The sequence below is a fragment of the Bombina bombina genome, chromosome 8 (assembly GCF_027579735.1).
Source record: "Bombina bombina isolate aBomBom1 chromosome 8, aBomBom1.pri, whole genome shotgun sequence".
NCBI lineage: Eukaryota > Metazoa > Chordata > Amphibia > Anura > Bombinatoridae > Bombina > Bombina bombina.
This window is the reverse complement of record NC_069506.1, coordinates 214,395,873-214,417,461: the sequence shown is the minus strand read 5'-3', so window position 1 is coordinate 214,417,461 and position 21,589 is coordinate 214,395,873. Positions and strand designations below refer to the sequence as shown.

The 21,589-nt window shown below is 38.3% G+C and overlaps 1 protein-coding gene across 1 annotated transcript in view; it reads left to right on the top strand.

Moving 5' to 3' along the window:
• Nucleotides 1–1,278: 1,278 nt before the first annotated feature.
• The window catches only part of LOC128638941 (V-set and immunoglobulin domain-containing protein 10), a 233,390-nt gene continuing 213,079 nt past the window's right edge, over nucleotides 1,279–21,589 (top strand). The window contains exons 1-2 of the mRNA XM_053691071.1: nucleotides 1,279–1,300; nucleotides 2,029–2,268. Of these exons, the coding sequence (XP_053547046.1) occupies nucleotides 1,279–1,300; nucleotides 2,029–2,268 (262 nt within the window). The remainder of the gene's footprint in view (nucleotides 1,301–2,028; nucleotides 2,269–21,589) is intronic.

The window sequence follows — 21,589 nt, the reverse complement described above, 5'->3', positions numbered from 1 at the left end:
TAACTGACTTTAATTAAATAATTTTCTCATTCTGATTCTAGGAAAGAAATGAGGAAAATTACAACAACTATATAGATCATAATTATGGAAATCATAATAGAGACCAAAATATTTGATCTGATACTGAAAGAACAAATTCTCCAGGATTCTCCAATAAATCATAGTTAAAACTATAAACTCATGATTCTATATGGAAAGAATAAATATGCAGATATCCGTATATGAATAAAACCGATAAGGAAGGAATAAACACTTTGGTTTCTGTCCATGAATAAAATTACTGAAACTTATCACCAAATGATACCATTCTATATACACATTCAAGTGAAAATAACAAACTCACAAATACAAACACTATTAATTTACTTTCGATTTGCCTATGTCAAATATATTTATACTAGGATCCTTGGTGCAGAGATGCATACAATAAATAAAGGATCTGATTCGCTGATGTAAAAATATGGGCAGGGTTTACGTCACAAAAAGCCGCGGACGCCGCTGTGCCCCGCCTTAAAAAATGCCAGAGAACCGGCTAAACATGTCCGTAGAAAGGGCAGATGGGACTCTTAGTTTTTAACTCTCCAGAGTACTATTAGGACTGCTAATTCATATCTGAGCTGTCATACATTGAATTCTCAGATTTCTTAGGTAACCGATAGGGGGAATGACCCCACACTAGCAGGCATCGACCATAGTTGTACTTTGGTCGAAATGCAATACTCTTGCAATTGGTGCGAGTATACTGGGTAAACTAAAAACCATAACCCATGTTGAACTAATGGCATTTTTATTACTTGATAAAATTTATGCAGGTTAGTGTATACTTAACTATGGAGAATCACTTAATGCCTCTAATATGTAAACTTTAATCGCAACATAAAGCTATGTGATATAACTCATGTGGGTGGTATGGCAACTGTTGCGAGTGGTTCCTCTCAAACTCCATAAAATATTCCCAGCCTCCTCTCCACTCTGCTGGAGAGGATTTAATCAGATAGGTGATACCTTTCACATTTTGTGGGGATGCCCTGTTATGCAACCATTGTTGACCCAAGTCAACAATCTCTATGCAATGCTTGACCTAGTGGGAACTCTGCCCCCCGAGGTGACCCTCTTTCATGACAAACTTAAAAAAAAACCTTAAAGCCAAACAATGCCTCTTGATATACATACTGGTGGCTACAAAATTAGCCATTGCAAGGTATTGAAAAAAGCATGATGATCCACACTGGAAAGGTATAATAGATTTGGTAAAATACCTAAGAACTATGGAAGAGCATGCCAAGAGATATACGCTGCAGTATGAATTGAGGTGCAATTGATAAACAAATACTATTATCAATCGCTTAGAATCCCAACCCAACCCTAGTACTGACCTGATCTTCACTTCACCCCCTTTATTTATTTTTCCTCTTTTTTTTCTTACACTTCTTTTTTTTTACATTTTAGGCTGAGAAGATTATTTACATTTTCATAATCAATACAGTTATTTATTGTCATCCTGTAATAACTGTTTTTGAATTGTCTAGAGATCTGTAATTATCACTTAATGTAAACTCCTTTGTACTCACATTGTGATTTTGGAATTACCTGAATTGAAATTTAAATAAAAGTTCAAAGCCTTTTAAAATAAAAAAATACCACAAAAAATCTTCTAGAGTAAAATGAGCTGGTTTAGTATTCAAATAATGCTAAAGAGACAGTAAGTCTGATTTGCTCATACTCAGAATTGTCAGAATACACTCCCTTATCTACCTGAGGAGGCTACAATGAGAAATTGTGCTAATTAAGCAAGACAACAAGTAAGTTGTTTGCTGTCTTTAAAACAATCTGTTTCTTTTTATGTTTACTTTGATTTAACATATTGTTAAACACAGTGTTGTTACTATAGGAGCGAGCACTTTTTAATATCTTCTAAACAAACTTTGACCAAATTTAAGAACCCCATGAATTATATATTTAATGTACAGTACAGTATATGATTTAAGGACCTATGAGTTACTCCTATTTCTGTTCCTTTTCTCACAGGGTATCCAAATGGAACAATTCAGTGCCTTGCAGATTTCATTAAAGATATTGTGGACCTCCAGTGTTCCTGGCCTGGAGGCAACCCTGCTGTTGAATTGCATTTGCAGTTCAATAACATAAGTATGTCTGGAACTAATTATATAGTCAGCAGTATACATCAGAAAGATATAACACTGAACACATTTCTCTATTGTCGTGGCTCCCAGGAAAAGCTCATTCAGACCTGTTATTTGGATATTGGTAAGATAATGAACTTTACAATGAGCTTTCCTGAAGAATAGTAGTTCTAAATGCAGTTCATTTTTGTAAGCAAGGTATCCATTCAATTGAAGCAACTGTGATTTTATTTGGTTTTCATCTATCTATTTATCTATCTATCTATCTATGTATCTATCAATCTATCTATCTATCTATATATCTATCGATCTATCTATTAGACATGTGCACAGCAAAAAAAAAAAAAATGGTAGGAAGAGGATGGCAAACACGTTCATGAAGCCCCTTGGACACAGAGGTCAGCAGTTCACTAAGGATTTGGCATTGACAGAAGATGACCACCTGACAGTACATAAACCTCAAAAATACCCCTCCAGGGGAGGAGGATGGCAAACATGTTTCAAGAGCCCAATGGACACAGCAGCCAGCAGTTCCCTGAGGGGTTGGCATTGACGAATGGTGGTCACCACAGCGCAGGGAGTGCAGGAGCAGGAGTGGCAGTAGCAACAGGCAGCAGAGTTACTGAACTAAGTAGATAGGCCTGACAGTGCATAAACCTGATAGGGGAGGATAAGGGCAACACAGAGTCCAGCACTCCCCTAAGTATTTGGCATTGACAGGTGATGACCACCACACAGCCGGGAGGGCAGGAGCAGGAGTGGCAGCAAAGTTACTGAAGTATGTCTCTGGATTACACCAACCCTATAAATACACCTCCAAGGTATGTGACAAGTGTAGTGAAAGTAGTATGGGTGAAAGGAAATAAAGGTCTCACATTCTTGAACATCCCACACACCTGCTTCTTGCAGACTCATTTCTGAGAAAGTCTTTTAATGTGAGCACGAGCAGTATCTCTCAGAAACCCAACTTAAAACAGAAGGGAGAGATCTACTTTGAAAATTATGCTTTGGTGAAAGGAGGGAACTTCGGAGAGATGCACAACGGTATGGAATGTGCATTAGTAATGCAGCAAACACTATCTTGTCTGTTTCTTTTTCTTAACTTGTGTGTACTTGGCAAAACATTTTATCAGATTTCCAGTCCCGCCTCCAGCTTGATGTTGTCATCATGAACTATTGCCTCTAGGACATAGGTTTAGTCTGAAATAAAATGTAAGAATCCAAGACTAAGTGAATGAAGAGATTTGCCGATACTTTGTTGCACACTGCTGATGACCACCACAGAGCAGGAACAGCAGGAGCAGCAGATTTTCTGAAGTAAGCAACCCTAAACCTTCAAGGCAGGTGAACAAAGACATGCCAGAACTTTAAATTCCTGTTGAAAGCCTTAAGCCATCCTTGTCATTATCTTACAACTAGTGTTTAAACCTAAAACTTTAATTTGGATCCTTCTGAAGTTGGTGCAATTATTCCTTGGCCTGCTGCTGCAAAACTTAATTTCACTTAAACAAAAATCAGAACACTGTGGTGAAGAAGGATTCAAGCCACTTTCACAGCAGTGTTAAAAGCATTCACCTTGTTAGGAGAGAAAAGGATAACTAAGGGCTTCCCCAACAAGACTACATAACTACTAGGTAGAAATAGACTTTGGAGATGGCATAATGTTTGAGCAGCAGAGGGCTATCCTCCATGTTATGGCTTCCTGTCAGTTCATTAGGATTGGGAGACAATTAGGCCGAGATGTGTGGACCATGATTGGTCATTCAGTGGCAGTTTTAAAGCTCTCTTGGTATTTCACAGAGAACTTGAGTCAAAACACTGTCAGTCTGAGTCTTGATCAAGTCATAACCTTCTTTGATCATCTCTTGTGCAAGGTGGATGCCTTTCTCAAAAATCCTGAGAGTTTCCTGGTAGCATACTAAGTAGTGAAATTGCAGCACATTTTAGACTGAAGAAGTAGATAAAAGAACACTTGCGAAGCATCTCCATTAAAACTTTTATCAGTAAAAGCTTGCATACAAGTGACAAGATTACAAGTCACGTGGCAAATCAGTTGTGAATACCCCACATGCATTAAGGCTTTTTCGCATTTGGCATTGCGCAGCTAATACAAGTTGCAAAATAACTTGCTATTCCGCATTATGCCGCATAATTCAAACAGTCAAATCCCGTGCATGGTCACGTATTTCCCATAGAATTCAATGGAGAATACAAATAGAGAAAAAACACACTAAGGTCTCTATTTATCAAGCTGTCAACTTACCTGCATTCAACGGCACCAATACGCTCGCCTAAGATCGCCTAACATCGCTGCCGCGGACCTGAATACGTTCTCCAAAATTACCAAAAAAGCTGTCAAAAAGCCGCTCACCAAGTATGGGGCGATGAGCAGCAGACTGTTGTTAACTAACAGTCATCGATCTCGCTGCTCTTCACTTTTTTACAGATTTATTGGTACCCTGTCACTAAGCACCCACACTATACTATACTGTTTTACCCCCTATACCACTGCTCCCGGACCCCGCCGCAACTAAATAAAGTTATTAACCCCTAAACCGCCGCTCACGGAGCCCACCGCCACCTACATTATACATATTAACCCCTAATCTGCCGCCCCCTATACCGCTGCCACCTACATAAAGTTATTAACCCCTATCCTGCCGCTCCAGGACCCTGCCGCAACTAAATAAAGTGTTTAACCCCTAAACCGCCGCTCTCAGAGCCCACCGCCACCTACATTATATTTATTAACCCCTAATCTGCCCCCCTACACTGCCGCCACTATATTAAAGTTATTAACCCCTAAATCTGAGTCTAACCCTAGTCCCCCTAACGTAAATATAATTTAAATAAATCTAAATAAAATTCCTATCTTTAAATAAATGATTCCTATTTAAAACTAAATACTTACCTGTAAAATAAACCCTACGACCTAGATTTGGAGTTTGGCGGTAGCCGTGAAAACCAGCGTTAGAGGCTCCTAACGCTGGTTTTAGGCTACCGCCGGTATTTAGAGTCACTCAAAATAGGGTCTAACGCTCACTTTTCAGCCGCGACTTTTCCATACCGCAGATCCCCTTACGTCAATTGCGTATCCTATCTTTTCAATGGGATCTTCCTAACTCCGGTATTTAGAGTCGTTTCTGAAGTGAGCGTTAGACATCTAACGACAAAACTCCAGCCGCAGGAAAAAAGTCAGTAGTTAAGAGCTTTCTGGGCTAGCGCCGGTTCATAAAGCTCTTAACTACTGTACTCTAAAGTACACTAACACCCATAAACTACCTATGTACCCCTAAACCGAGGCCCCCCCACATCGCCGACACTCGATTACATTTTTTTAACCCCTAATCTGCCGACCGCCACCTACGTTATCCTTATGTACCCCTAATCTGCTGCCCCTAACACAGCCGACCCCTGTATTATATTTATTAACCCCTAATCTGCCCCCCACAACGTCGCCGCCAGCTACCTACACTTATTAACCCCTAATCTGCCGTCCGCACGCCGCCGCCAGCTACATTATCCCTATGTACCCCTAATCTGCTGCCCCTAACACCGCCGACCCCTATATTATATTTATTAACCCCTAATCTGCCCCCCACAACGTCGCCTCCACCTGCCTACACTTATTAACCCCTAATCTGCCGAACGGACCTGAGCGCTACTATAATAAAGTTATTAACCCCTAATCCGCCTCACTAACCCTATAATAAATAGTATTAACCCCTAATCTGCCCTCCCTAACATCGCCGACACCTAACTTCAATTATTAACCCCTAATCTGCCGACCGGAGCTCACCACTATTCTAATAAATGTATTAACCCCTAAAGCTAAGTCTAACCCTAACACTAACACCCCCCTAAGTTAAATATAATTTAAATCTAACAAAATAAATTAACTCTTATTAAATAAATTATTCCTATTTAAAGCTAAATACTTACCTGTAAAATAAATCCTAATATAGCTACAATATAAATTATATTTATATTATAGCTATTTTAGGATTTATATTTATTTTACAGGTAACTTTGTATTTATTTTAACCAGGTACAATAGCTATTAAATAGTTAAGAACTATTTAATAGCTAAAATAGTTAAAATAATTACAAATTTACCTGTAAAAGAAATCCTAAACTAAGTTACAATTAAAACTAACACTATAATATCAATAAATTAATTAAATAAACTACCTACAATTACCTACAATTAACCTAACACTACACTATCAATAAATTAATTAAATACAATTCCTACAAATAAATACAATTAAATAAACTTGCTAAAGTACAAAAAATAAAAAAGAACTAAGTTACAAAAAATAAAAAAATATCTGCAAACATAAGAAAAATATTACAACAATTTTAAACTAATTACACCTACTCTAAGCCCCCTAATAAAACAACAAAGCCCCCCCAAAATAAAAAATGCCCTACCCTATTCTAAATTACTAAAGTTAAAAGCTCTTTTACCTTACCAGCCCTGAACAGGGCCCTTTGCGGGGCATGCCCCAAGAAGTTCAGCTCTTTTGCCTGTAAAAAAAAAACATACAATACCCAAGCCCCCCAACATTACAACCCACCACCCACATACCCCTAATCTAACCCAAACCCCCCTTAAATAAACCTAACACTAAGCCCCTGAAGATCATCCTACCTTGTCTTCACCTCACCAGGTATCACCGATCCGTCCTGGCTCCAAAATCTTCATCCAACCCAAGCGGGGGTTGGCGATCCATCATCCGGTGCCTGAAGAGGTCCAGAAGAGGCTCCAAAGTCTTCATCCTATCCGGGAAGAAGAGGCGATCCGGACCGGCAACCATCTTGATCCAAGCGGCATCTTCTATCTTCATCCGATGACGACCGGCTCCATCCTGAAGACCTCCACCGCGGACCCATCTTCTTCCGGCGACGTCCAACTGCAGAATGACGGTTCCTTTAAGGGACGTCATCCAAGATGGCGTCCCTCGAATTCCGATTGGCTGATAGGATTCTATCTGCCAATCGGAATTAAGGTAAGAATATTCTGATTGGCTGATGGAATCAGCCAATCAGAATCAAGTTCAATCCGATTGGCTGATCCAATCAGCCAATCAGATTGAGCTCGCATTCTATTGGCTGATCGGAACAGCCAATAGAATGCAAGCTCAATCTGATTGGCTGATTGGATCAGCCAATCGGATTGAACTTGATTCTGATTGGCTGATTCCATCAGCCAATCAGAATATTCCTACCTTAATTCCGATTGGCTGATAGAATCCTATCAGCCAATCGGAATTCGAGGGACGCCATCTTCGATGACGTCATTTAAAGGAACCATCATTCGTCGTTCAGTCGTCGGCCAGGATGGATGTTCCGCGGTGGAGGTCTTCAGGATGCTGCCGCTTCGCTCCGGATGGATGCCGCTTGGATGAAGACTTCAATCAGATGGAAGAACTCTTCTGCCCCGCTTGGATGAAGACTTCAGCCGGATCATGGACCTCTTCAGCCCCCCGCTTGGGCTTGGATCAGGACATCGGAGGAGCTCTTCTGGACCGATCGGTGAACCTGGTATGGTGAAGACAAGGTAGGATGATCTTCAGGGGCTTAGTGTTAGGTTTATTTAAGGGGGGTTTGGGTTAGATTAGGGGTATGTGGGTGGTGGGTTGTAATGTTGGGGGGCTTGGGTATTGTATTTTTTTTTTTACAGGCAAAAGAGCTGAACTTCTTGGGGCATGCCCCGCAAAGGGCCCTGTTCAGGGCTGGTAAGGTAAAAGAGCTTTGAACTGTAGTAATTTAGAATAGGGTAGGGCATTTTTTTATTTTGGGGGGCTTTGTTATTTTATTAGGGGGCTTAGAGTAGGTGTAATTAGTTTAAAATTGTTGTAATATTTTTCTTATGTTTGTAAATATTTTTTTATTTTTTGTAACTTAGTTCTTTTTTATTTTTTGTACTTTAGCTAGTTTATTTAATTGTATTTATTTGTAGCAATTGTATTTAATTAATTTATTGATAGTGTAGTGTTAGGTTAATTGTAGGTAATTGTAGGTAGTTTATTTAATTAATTTATTGATAGTGTAGTGTTAGGTTTAATTGTAACTTAGGTTAGGATTTCTTTTACAGGTAAATTTGTAATTATTTTAACTATTTTAGCTATTAAATAGTTCTTAACTATTTAATAACTATTGTACCTGGTTAAAATAAATACAAAGTTACCTGTAAAATAAATATAAATCCTAAAATAGCTATAATATAATTATAATTTATATTGTAGCTATATTAGGATTTATTTTACAGGTAAGTATTTAGCTTTAAATAGGAATAATTTATTTAATAAGAGTTAATTAATTTCGTTAGATTTCAATTATATTTAACTTAGGGGGGTGTTAGTATTAGGGTTAGACTTAGCTTTAGGGGTTAATACATTTATTAGAATAGCGGTGAGCTCCGGTCGGCAGATTAGGGGTTAATGTTTGAAGTTAGGTGTCGGCGATGTTAGGGAGGGCAGATTAGGGGTTAATACTATTTATGATAGGGTTAGTGAGGCGGATTAGGGGTTAATAACTTTATTATAATAGCGGTGCGGTCCGGTCGGCAGATTAGGGGTTAATAAGTGTAGGCAGGTGGAGGCGACGTTGTGGGGGGCAGATTAGGGGTTAATAAATATAATATAGGGGTCGGCGGTGTTAGGGGCAGCAGATTAGGGGTACATAAGGATAATTTAAGTAGCGGCGGTTTACGGAGCGGCAGATTAGGGGTTAAAAATAATATGCAGGGGTCAGCGATAGCGGGGGCGGCAGATTAGGGGTTAATAAGTGTAAGGTTAGGGGTGTTTAGACTCGGGGTACATGTTAGGGTGTTAAGTGCAGACGTCGGAAGGGTTACCGCATAGCAAACAATGGGGCTGCGTTAGGAGCTGAACGCGGCTTTTTTGCAGGTGTTAGGTTTTTTTTCAGCTCAAACAGCCCCATTGTTTCCTATGGGAGAATCGTGCACGAGCACGTTTTTGAGGCTGGCCGCGTCCGTAAGCAACTCTGGTATCGAGAGTTGAAGCTGCGTTAAAAATGCTCTACGCTCCTTTTTTGGAGCCTAACGCAGCCTTTATGTGGACTCTCGATACCAGAGTTATTTTTATGGTGCGGCCAGTAAAACGCGGGCGTTAGTTTTTCGGGTCGTTACCGACAAAACTCCAAATCTAGCCGTACGAGAGCTACAATATAAATAATAGTTACATTGTAGCTAGCTTAGGGTTTATTTTTATTTTACAGGCAAGTTTGTATTTATTTTAACTAGGTAGAATAGTTATTAAATAGTTATTAATTATTTAATAACTACCTAACTAAAATAAATACAAATATACCTGTAAAATAAAACCTAACCTAAGTTACAATTACACCTAACACTACACTATAATTAAATGAAATCCCTAAATTAACTACAATTAAATACAATTAAATAAAATTATCTAAATTACAAAAAAAACAAACACTAAATTACAGAAAATAATAAAATAATTACAAGATTTTTAAACTAATTACACCCAATCTAATCCCCCTAACAAAATAAAAAAGCCCCCCAAAATAAAAAAAAAGCCCTACACTACACTAAATTACAAATAGCCCTTAAAAGGGCTTTTTGCGGGGCATTGCCCCAAAGAAATCAGCTCTTTTACCTGAAAAAATGTACAATGCCCCCCCAACATTAAAACCCACCACCCACACACCCAACCCTACTCTAAAACCCACCCAATCCCCCCTGAATAAAACCTAACACTAACCCCTTGAAAATCACCCTACCTTGAGAAGTCTTCACCCAACCAGGCCGAAGTCCTCAACAAAGCCAGGCGAAGTGGTCCTCCAGATGGGCAGAAGTCTTCATCCAAGCCGGGCAGAAGAGGTCCTCCAGATGGGCAGAAGTCTTCATCCAGATGGCATCTTCTATCTTCATCCATCCGGCGCGGAGCGGCTCCATCTTCAAGACATCCGACGCGGAGCATCCTCTTCTGGCGACGTATTCAAACAGAATGAATGTTCCTTTAAATGACGTCATCCAAGATGGCGTGCCTTGAATTCCGATTGGCTGATAGAATTCTATCAGCCAATCGGAATTAAGGTAGGAAAATCCTATTGGTTGATGAATCAGCCAATAGAATGCGAGCTCAATCCTATTGGCTGATTGAACTTCAATCCTATTGGCTGATTGCATCAACCTATAGGATTTTTGCTACCTTAATTCCGATTGGCTGATAGAATTCTATCAGCCAATCGGAATTCAAGGGACGAAATCTTGGATGACGTCATTTAAAGGAACATTGATTCGGGAAGAAGATGTCGCCAGAAGAGGATGCTCCGCGTCGGATGTCTTGAAGATGGAGACACTCCTCGCCGGATGGATGAGGATAGAAGATGCCGTCTGGATGAAGACTTCTGCCTGTCTGAAGGACCTCTTCTGCCCGGCTTGGATGAAGACTTCTGCCCGTCTGGAGGACCACTTTGCCCGGCTTCGGGTGAAGACTTCTCAAGGTAGGGTGATCTTCAAGGGGTTAGTGTTAAGTTTTTTTAAGGGGGGATTGGGTGGGTTTTAGAGTAGGGTTGGGTATGTGGGTGGTGGGTTTTAATGTTGGGGGGTATTGTACTTTTTTTACAGGTAAAAGAGCTGATTACTTTGGGGCAATGCCCCACAAAAAGCCCTTTTAAGGGCTATTTGTAATTTAGTATTGGGTAGGGCTTTTTTATTTTGGGGGGCTTTTTTATTTTATTAGGGGGATTAGATTAGGTGTAATTAGTTTAAAATTCTTGTAATTATTTTATTTTTTTCTGTAATTTAATATTTGTTTTTATTGTACTTTAGTTAATTTTATTTAATTTTATTTAATTGTAGTTAATTGTAGTTAATTTAGGTAATTAATTTAATTATATTTTAGTGTTAGGTGTAATTGTAACTTAGGTTAGGTTTTATTTTACAGGTACTTTTGTATTTATTTTAACTAGGTAGTTATTAAATAGTTAATAACTATTTCATAACTATTCTACCTAGTTAAAACAAATACAAACTTGCCTGTAAAATAAAAATAAACCCTAAGCTAGATACAATGTAACTATTAGTTATATTGTAACTATCTTAGGTTTTATTTTATAGGTAAGTATTTAGTTTCAAATAGGAATAATATATTTATATTTATTTAAATTATATTTGTTAGGGGTTGTTAGGGTTAGGGTTAGACTTAGGTTTAGGGGTTAATAAATGTAATATAGTGGCGGCGTTGTAGGGGGGGCAGATTAGGGGTTAATAAATATAATGTAGGTGGCGGCGGGATCCGTGAGCAGCGGTTTAGGGGTTAATACGTTTATTAGAGTGGCGGTGGGCTCCGGGAGAGGCGGTTTAGGGGTTAATAAGTATAATGTAGGTGGCAGCGGTGTAGGGGTGACAGATTAGGGGTGTTTAGACTCGGGGTACATGTTGGGATGTTAGGTGTAGACATTACCATAGGAATCAATGGGATATCGGGCAGCAGCGAGCATAAGCTTTTGCTGCTTTCAGACTCCCATTGATTCCTATGGCATCCGCCGCCTCCAGGGCGGCGGATTGAAAACCAGATACGCTGGGCCGGAATAGTGCTGAGCGTACCTGCTAGTTATTTGATAACTAGCAAAAGTAGTCAGATAGTGCTGAACCTGCATTCGGAACATCTGGAGTGACGTAAGCATCGATCTGTGTCGGACTGAGTCTGGCGGATCGTATGTGACGTCACTAAATTCTACTTTTGCCGGTCTGTAGGGTTTCATAACTAAGGCGAATCAGGCTCGCCACAAATACGCTGCTGAATTCCAGCGTATTTGCGGTTGACAGCTTGATAAATAGAGGCCTAAAACCCTAATCTGTTGCGCAAAGCCCATGACGTATTCTCCTTGAAAAGTATACATGAAAATGCGAACATTTCATACTGCGAAAATATTTTTGCAACAAAATATGTTCTATTTATTTATAAATAAATATTTCTCTATATATGTGATGTTTGTTGGATTGATATATCGATTTATAGCGAGATATGTATATGAATATATATTATATGTCTCGATATATTGAGATCTATATGAGAATATGTAATTTAAATTCCCTCTAAACATATCTCTGTACATATAAATCCATGTTTCTCAAAGTATGTGTATGTATGTCAATGTAAAATCCCTGCCTCAGCTTTTTTTTTTCTAACACCCGAGATCGCATATCGTTGATACCTTATAACTTTTGTGTGCAATAACTGTACTTTGTAATGTATTTTTGAAGTGTTTTGTGAAACTTTTTTGTTTCGCAAAACATATAACTACAGCTCTTCGAGTGCGGAATGAATTGTTCCATAAAAGGCGAATGCATGAGCGTAATCGCAATTTTTTAAGACTTGTAATATCAGGGCAATGAACATTGCTTGTGAAAAGACCATATCGCGTGCGATGAAGACTGAACGTGCAACTTGTAATCTTGCCAAGAAGGTTTTAAAAGGGTATTTCATTATTATGACCATATCATTAAGGGAATTAGCTTCCCATGTGAACATTTTTTTCAGACAGAGTTGTATTTAGTTGTCATTCAAGAGGAAAATATGATTTGGCAGACTTAGAGCTCTATAAGGAAATCATTAAAAGATAAATGCAAATGAACACCGCATTGCTAGATGGTCAGCTAGACTACTCTTTTTGACGTATGAGTACAGACCAGCAATAGCTGTCCTGCTATAGCTTCTGCTATAAGACAACCTTCTGATTCTGAAAAACCCACCTTGCTGCTGATATAAAATTTGGAGGAAATAGGGAGAGTGGTAGAACTGGCAGTAGTAGAGCTTATGGTGGAACTGCGGCATACACTGGTACAGGTGGTTTCGGGAGTAGACTAAAGAGTTGACGTTTACATCGAGGCTGCTTGCTTGGTAACCTAAGACCCCCTCCTGATCATACTACTAGACTTAGAGCCAAACTATGTCAATTCAGCAGCTACACCTTTACTTCCCCTGATTGTCCTCTTTACTTGTATGGGTGGACTTAGAAGATGACCCTTACTGTTAGTGTTGCTGCTGCTACTAGTTCTAGTACTGGTTGGTCCTGCATATCTGCTACTTGTGGTGGACATAGAATTGTCTGCTACAGCTTTCAAAATGATATTCGACTCTGTAAAATAGAACCATTTGATAAGTAGAAGCAGACACAGACTGTGCACTGGTAGTGAGTGAGGGTGCTGGTATTACTAGTGGTGGTGGTTGTGGTGATAAAGGTAGTGGTGGCAGCCTAAAATATAACACTCTGACTAACAATTATTTGATTGAATAATATAATTATATAAGGCTTTTTTTTGGTTGGTGCCCCCACTGCAATGTCAATTATGGTTTCAATTAGATGAGGGGTACACTGTCCTACAATATATGTAACACTGATAGTACACTAGTGACAGTATAGGCAACATATGTGCACTGTACACAATATAGCAAGCCACAGAGAAATTATTATTAGATTAATGTTTGTTGTTTTTATATTTTACACCCAAAATAAAAAGTTTGCTATTTAACTACTATGGTGCTGTGGAGTTTGCCAGGTAGCCACAGTGCCCACACTGCAATGGCAATTATGGTTTCAATTAGAAGAGGGGTAATAGTATATATTTGCTAACTGTAGAAAAAAAAACATTTAAAAAAATATGCAGTAATGTGCACTAACTACAAGAAAAAATCTAAATGTTTTTTTCTGCACACAAATGGGTTTAAGTTTAATTACATAATGCTTTACCCCAAAAAAGCTAACAGGTCACTTTCTATCAGTCACAGGCTTTACCCCCACAGCAAAACTAAATGTGCAGTTTAAATTAAAGTTAAACTAATTGCAAGAACATTTAAATGTTTTTCTGCACACAAAAGGTTAAAGTGTAATTACATTTTTTACCACCCTAAAAAAGCCAGCAGGCTTCTACCTATCCGCCATGTGATATTTCCCCAAAGCATTATAATTATTAATGCCTAGATTACAAGTTTTGCGGTAACAGGGGTGCGTTGTTAACGAGCCTTTTTTTTCCAGCGCTCACTTAAGACAACGCTGGTATTACAAGTTTTCGGAATGGCTGCGTTAGCCTCAGAAAAGTGAGCGTTGAGCAAAATTTAGCTCCACATTTCACTGTAATATCAGCGCTGCTTAAGTCAGTGGTAAGCTGGGGTAAAGTGCTCGTGCACGATTTCCCCATAGGAAACAATGGGGCTGATCCGGGTGAAAAAAAACCTAACACCTGCAAAAAAGCAGCGTCCAGCTTCTAAAGCAGCCCCATTACTTCCAATGGGAAAAAACTTTTTATGTCTACACCTAACACCCTAACATGAACCCCGAATCTAAACACTCCTAATCTAACACTTATTAACCCCTAATCTGCTGCCCCCGACATCGTCGACACCTGCATTATACTATTAACCCCTAATCTGCCACTCCGGACACAGCCGCCACCTACATTATACCTATGAACCACTAATCTGCTGCCCCTAACATCGCCGACACCTACATTAAATTTATTAACCCCTAATCTGCCGACCCCAGCGTCGCCGCCACCTACCTACAATTATTAACCCCTAATCTGCTGCCCCCAATGTCGCCGCCACTATAATAAATGTATTAACCCCTAAACCTAATTCTAACCCTAACACTAACACCCCCCTAACTTAAATCTAATTTAAATAAATCTAAATAAAATTACTATAATTAAATAAATTAATCCTATTTAAAACTAAATACTTACCTATAAAATAAACCCTAATATAACTACAATATAACTAATAGTTACATTATAGTTATTTTAGGATTTATTTTTATTTTACAGGCAACTTTGTATTTATTTTAACTAGGTAGAATAGTTATTAAATAGTTATTAACTATTTAATAACTACCTAGCTAAAATAAATACAAAATTTCCTGTAAAATAAATCTTAACCTAAGTTACAATTACACCTAACACTACTCTATAAATAAATTAATTAACTAAATTAAATTAAACTAATTACAATTAAAATAATAAACTAAATTACTAAAAAAAACACACTAAATTACAGAAAATAAAAAAGAAATTACAATTTTTAAACTAATTACACCTCATCTAATCCCCCTAATAAAATAAAAAAGCCCCCCAAAATAATACAATTCCCTACCCTATACTAAATTACAAATAGCCCTTAAAAGGGCCTTTTGCGGGGCATTGCCCCAAAGTAATCAGCTCTTTTACCTGTAAAAAAAAATACAATACCCCCCAACATTACAACCCACCACCCACATACCCCTACTCTAAAACCCACCCAATCCCCCCTTAAAAAAAACTAAAAAAACACTAACCCCCTGAAGATCACCCTACCTTGAGCTGTCTTCACCCAGCCGGGCACAAGTGGTCATCCGATCCAGGCAGAAGTCTTCATCCGATCGGGGCAGAAGAGGTCCTCCAGACGGCAGAAGTGTTCACCCAAGTGGCATCTTCAATCTTCATCCTTCCGGAGCGGAGCAGGTCCATCTTCAATCCAGCCGACGCAGAGCATCCTCTTCAAACGAAGTCCTAACGAAGAATGAAAGTTCCTTTAAATGACGTCATCCAAGATGGCGTCCCTCGAATTCCGATTGGCTGATAGAATCCTATCAGCTAATCGGAATTAAGGTAGGAAAAATCCTATTGGCTGATGTAATCAGCCAATCGGATTGAAGTTCAATCCGATTGGCTGATCCAATCAGCCAATAGGATTGACCTTGCATTCTATTGGCTGATTGGAACAGCCAATAGAATGCGAGCTCAATCCTATTGGCTGATTGGATCAGCCAATCGGATTGAACTTCAATCCGATTGGCTGATTACATCAGCCAATAGGATTTTTCCTACCTTAATTACGATTGTCTGATAGGATTCTATCAACCAATCGGAATTTGAGGGAAGCCATCTTGGATGACGTCATTTAAAGGAACCTTCATTCTTCGTTAGGACTTCGTTTGAAGAGGATGCTCCGCGTCGGCTGGATTGAAGATGGACCTGCTCCGCTCCGGAAGGATGAAGATAGAAGATGCCGCATGGATGAAAACGTCTGCCGTCTTGTGCCCCGATCGGATGAAGACTTCTGCCCGGATCGGATGACCACTTGTGCCCGGCTGGGTGAAGACGGCTCAAGGTAGGGTGATCTTCAGGGGTTTAGTGCTAGTTTTTTTTAAGGGGGGATTGGGTGGGTTTTAGAGTAGGGGTATGTGGGTGGTGGGTTGTAATGTTGGGTGGTATTGTATTTTTTTTTACTGATAAAAGAGCTGATTACTTTGGGGCAATGTATTGTAATTTAGTATAGGGTAGGGAATTTTATTATTTTGGGGGGCTTTTTTATTTTATTAGGGGGATTAGATTAGGTGTAATTAGTTTAAAAAAATTTAATTTCTTTTTTATTTTCTGTAATTTAGTGTTTGTTTTTTTCGTAATTTAGTTTATTTAATTTAATTGTTATTAGCTTAATTTAATTTAGTTAATTAATTTATTTATAGAGTAGTGTTAGGTGTAATTGTAACTTAGGTTAGGATTTATTTTACAGGTAATTTTATATTTATTTTAGCTAGGTAGTTATTAAATAGTTAATAACTATTTAATAACTATTCTACCTAGTGAAAATAAATACAAAGTTGCCTGTAAAATAAAAATAAATCCTAAAATAGCTACAATGTAACTATTAGTTATATTGTAGCTATATTAGGGTTTATTTTACAGGTAAGTATTTAGTTTTAAATAGGAATAATTTATTTAATTGTAGTAATTTTATTTATATTTATTTAAATTAGATTTAAGTTAGGGGGGTGTTAGGGTTAGGGTTAGACTTAGGGTTAGGGGTTAATACATTTAATATAGTAGCGGCGACGTTGGGTGCGGCAGATTAGGGGTTAATAAATGTAGGTAGGTGTCGGCGATGTTAGGGATGGCAGATTAGGGGTTAATATAATGTAACTAGTGTTTGCAAGGCGGGAGTGCGGCGGTTTAGGGGTTAATACATTTATTAAAGTGGCGGCGATGTCCGGTCGGCAGATTAGGGGTTAAAAAAATGTATTATAGTGTTTGCGATGTGGGGGGGCCTCGGTTTAGGGGTTCATAGGAAGTTTATGGGTGTTAGTGTACTTTTTAGCACTTAAGTTAAGAGTTTTATGTTCCGGCATTAGCCCATAAAACTCTTAATTACTGACTTTAAATGCGGTAGGAGTCTTGACAGGAGAGGGTTTACCGCTCACTTCTTCCAAGACTTGTAATACCGGCGTTAGGAAAATCCCATTAAAAAGATAGGATACGCAATTGACGTAAGGGGATTCGCGGTAGACTCAAGTCGCGGAAGAAAAGTGAGCGGTACACCTGTACCTGCCAAACTCGTAATACCAGCGGGCGTTAAAAAGCAGCGTTGGAACCTCTCAACGCTGCTTTTAAAGGCTAACGCAGAACTCATAATCTAGCCCTAAGTAAACTAACTGCAAGAAAATAGAAATCTCTCTGCACACAAAGGGTTAAACGGAAATTATATTTTCTCAAATAAAGGAAGCCAGCCTATGTAACTATCAGTCACAGCTATGCCTATACTGCAATATATATTATTAAAATACAACTTTTAAACACTAAAATAAAGACAAATTGATTCCCTTGTACCTAGAGTGAGAAAAAAAAACATCATTATGTGTGCAGTTTATACTGTACTGCAAGAAAAACTCTGGATTGGACAAGCCTGTTTGGTATTTACTGCCTCACTTGCTGGCCCTCACATCAATCATTTAGTGCTGCTCAGTCAGGATTGGACAGGGGAATTTCCAAAACTAAATTTCAAAGCGAAAACAAATTGAATGTCACTAACAAACATGAACATTTCATAAACATCTATATTCGGTCCCATTTCTATTCGCCCACTCGGTATGCCACTCAATGGACGAATGGGTCAATATTTGGACGAAAACATATTTGTCCAAAAATGAATGCACATATCTATCTATCTATCTATGTATCTATCTATCATCTATCTAACATCTATCTAATGTGCCTATTATATATAGTGACCACTGCCAAGATAACAAAACTTGCATTTACTTTATTAATGATTGTCCTAGTAGTTAAGTCTCTATACACTGCAGCCAGTGAACCTCGTTTATGTTAAATTAGTTAAATATTATTTTAGCATTAGTGTTAAAATTTAGATTGCTGTAGTCATGTCACATTATTGTGCATTTAAAAAAAAAAAAACTTAAAGTGATGGTAGACTCTGTGTAGCCAAAAGCTCTAACTATAATCTATGTGTTCTAATTAAAATATGATCCAATTTTCATCTAATCATGTATATGTAAAATAACTTGCAAATGCAGTTTTTACATGAATGTCTGATGCGAACACCCTCCTGCCCCCGCAGTCAAATAATAAATCATTCTCAGCAGCATCCAATCAGTAAGCTTGTCGTTCGCCAGGCTTACTATAATGTCAGCTTTATATGCATGAGCAATATGTCGCACTTCTCCCAACTCACTTCTCCAATCAGAAGTGTTGCAAAATGGCACAGAATTTGCATGTGCATGTTAATATTGCTTATTCGTGGGGACACGCTTCACACTGTCACACCAGTTAAAAGGGTATAAACAGTAATGCAGATATGATTGTTACTTTATTTTATATGTATTATTACTGTATATAAACTATTGGCATATCATACATCACCTAGAGCACTGCGCATGCACTATTGGAGAGATGTGTCGGGAGCGAGCAGAGGCTCTGACGTGTAGAGTGGGTGGAATCACTACCACTTAGGTGCTTGAAGTAAAATTTTGTGGGGACACGATATGCAATGATTAGAAAGTAATAAAAATATACACCTAGATTACAAGTTTTGCACTATAGAGGGTGCGAAATGAACTCAACAAAAAGCCACCTTGTGCATGCGATATGGTGGCAATGAGCTCCATACCGCACAAAATCCAAGGGCTGCTTTGACGTGCTCATGCACACTTTCCTCATAGACATCAATGGGGAGAAGGTGTTAGAAAAAAAACACCTGAAGGGCAGAATGGCGATCACCGTAACGCAATCCCATTGATGTCTATTGGGAACACCCTAACATAAACCCCAAGTCTAAACACTCCTAATCTGCTGCCCCCGACATCGCCGACACCTAAATAAAGTTATTAACCCCTAATCTGCCGCTCCTGAAATCGCTGCCACTAATAAAAGTTATTAACCCCTATTCTGTCGCTCCCCGACATTGCCGCCACTATAATAAAGTTGTTAACCCCTATTCCCCTGCACCCCAACATCGCCAACACTATAATAAAGCTATTAACTCCTATTCTGCCGCTCCCCGACACTGCCGACACTAAATTAAGTTAACCCCTAAACCTCTGGCCTCACACATCACCGGCACTAAATAAACCTATTAAGCCCTAAACCGCCAGCCCCCCACATCGCAAAAAAACTAAATTAAACTATTAACCCCTAAACCTATCACCCCCTAACTTTATATTAAAATTACAATATCCCTATCTTAAAATAAATAAAAACTTACCTGTGAAATTAAAAAAACCTAAGTTTAAACTAACAATTAACCTAACATAACTAGTATACTAAAAATAAAATAACTACCAATTAAAAAAACTAAATTATACATTAAAAAAACTAACACTACTAAAAAAAATTAAATCTAAAATTACATAAAATAACAAACCACAAATTACAAAAAATAAGAAAAGAAATTATCCAAAATAAAAACAATTAAACCTAATCCAAAAGCCGTATAAAAAAGCCCCCCCAAATAAAAAAAAATCCTAGCCTACAATAAACTACCAATAGCCCTTAAAAGGGCCTTTTTTGGGGCATTGCCCTAAAGAAATCATCTCGTTTACCTGAAAAAAAAATACAAAGACCCCCCCCAACAGGAAAACCCACCACCCAACACCCAACAAACCACCCAAAATAAAAAACCTAACTCTAACAAAAACCTATGCTACCCATTGTCCCGAAAAGGGCATTTGTATGGGCATTGCCAAACCTAATCTAAAAAAAAAAAACAAAAACACCCCAAAAAAGTTAAAAAAAACCTAACACTAACCCCCCAAGATCCACTTACAGTTTCTGTAGTCCGGACATCCAGGCGGGGAGAAGTCTTCATCTAGGCGGTGAGGTCTTCATCCATCCATCCAGGTGGCATCTTCTATCTTCATCCAGGAGGCATCTTCTATCTTCATCCCGGCAGAGTGGAGCGGGTCCATCCTTCAAGATATCCTCTTCATACTGTAGCCGCCGTACACTGAATCTTCAATGCAAGGGAGCCTTTTCAAAATGGGGTTCCTTGCATTCCTATTGGCTGATTTGATTTTTGAAATTCAAATCAGTCAATAAGATGAGAGCTACTGAAATCCTATTTGCTGTTCAAATCAGCCAAAAGGATGAGAGCTACTGAAATTCTATTGGCTATTCCAATCAACCAATAGAATTTCATTGCCCATACAAATGCCATTTTCAGGGCAATGGGTAGCTTAGGTTTTTGTTAGTGTTAGGTTTTTTTATTTTGGGGGGTTGGTTGGGTGGTGGGTTTTACTGTTCGGGGGTCTTTGTATTTTTTTCAGATAAAAGGGCTGATTTCTTTAGGGCAATGCCCTACAAAAGGCCCTTTTAAGGGTTATTAGTAGTTTATTGTATGCTAGTTTTTTTTTATATTGGGGGGCTTTTTTATTTTTATAGGGCTATTAGATTAGGTGTAATTTATTTTTTTATTGGATAATTTCATTTGTTATTCTTTGTAATTTAGTGTTTGTTATTTTTTGTATTTTTTTTTTTATTTTTTGTAATTTTAGATTTAACTTTTTTTAGTAGTGTTATTTTTTTTTAATGTGTAATTTAGTTTATTTAATAGGCAGTTTTTTAATTTTAGTATAATAGTTGTTAGGTTAATTGTAAGTTTAAACTTAGGTTTTTTTTTTATTTCACAGGTACATTTTTATTTATTTTAAGATAGGGATATTGTAATATTAATTTAAAGTTAGGGGGTTGTTAGGTGGTGGTGATGTGGGAGGCCAGAGGTTTAGGGGTTAATAACTTTATTTAGTGGTGGTAATGTTGGGGAGGGGAGGAATAGGAGTTAATAACTTTTATTAGTGGCAGCGATGTTGGGAGCGGCAGATTAGGGGTTAATAACTTTATTATAGTGTTTGCGATGCGGGAGGGTGGCGGAATAGGGGTTAACAGGTTAAGCTCATAACTACTGGTCTCAGATAGCGGAAAGGATTGTGTCGATATAGGCTGTAACGCAAGCATTTTAGCCTCACCGCACAACCTGTAATACCGGCGCTATAAAAATCCCACACAAAAACGTCATTTCTTGAGTGCGGGATTGACGTTGCATTACAGGCTAAAATGCTTGCGGTATAGCTATACCAACAAGACTCGTAATGGCTGCGTTACGGTTTTTACGCTGAAATTG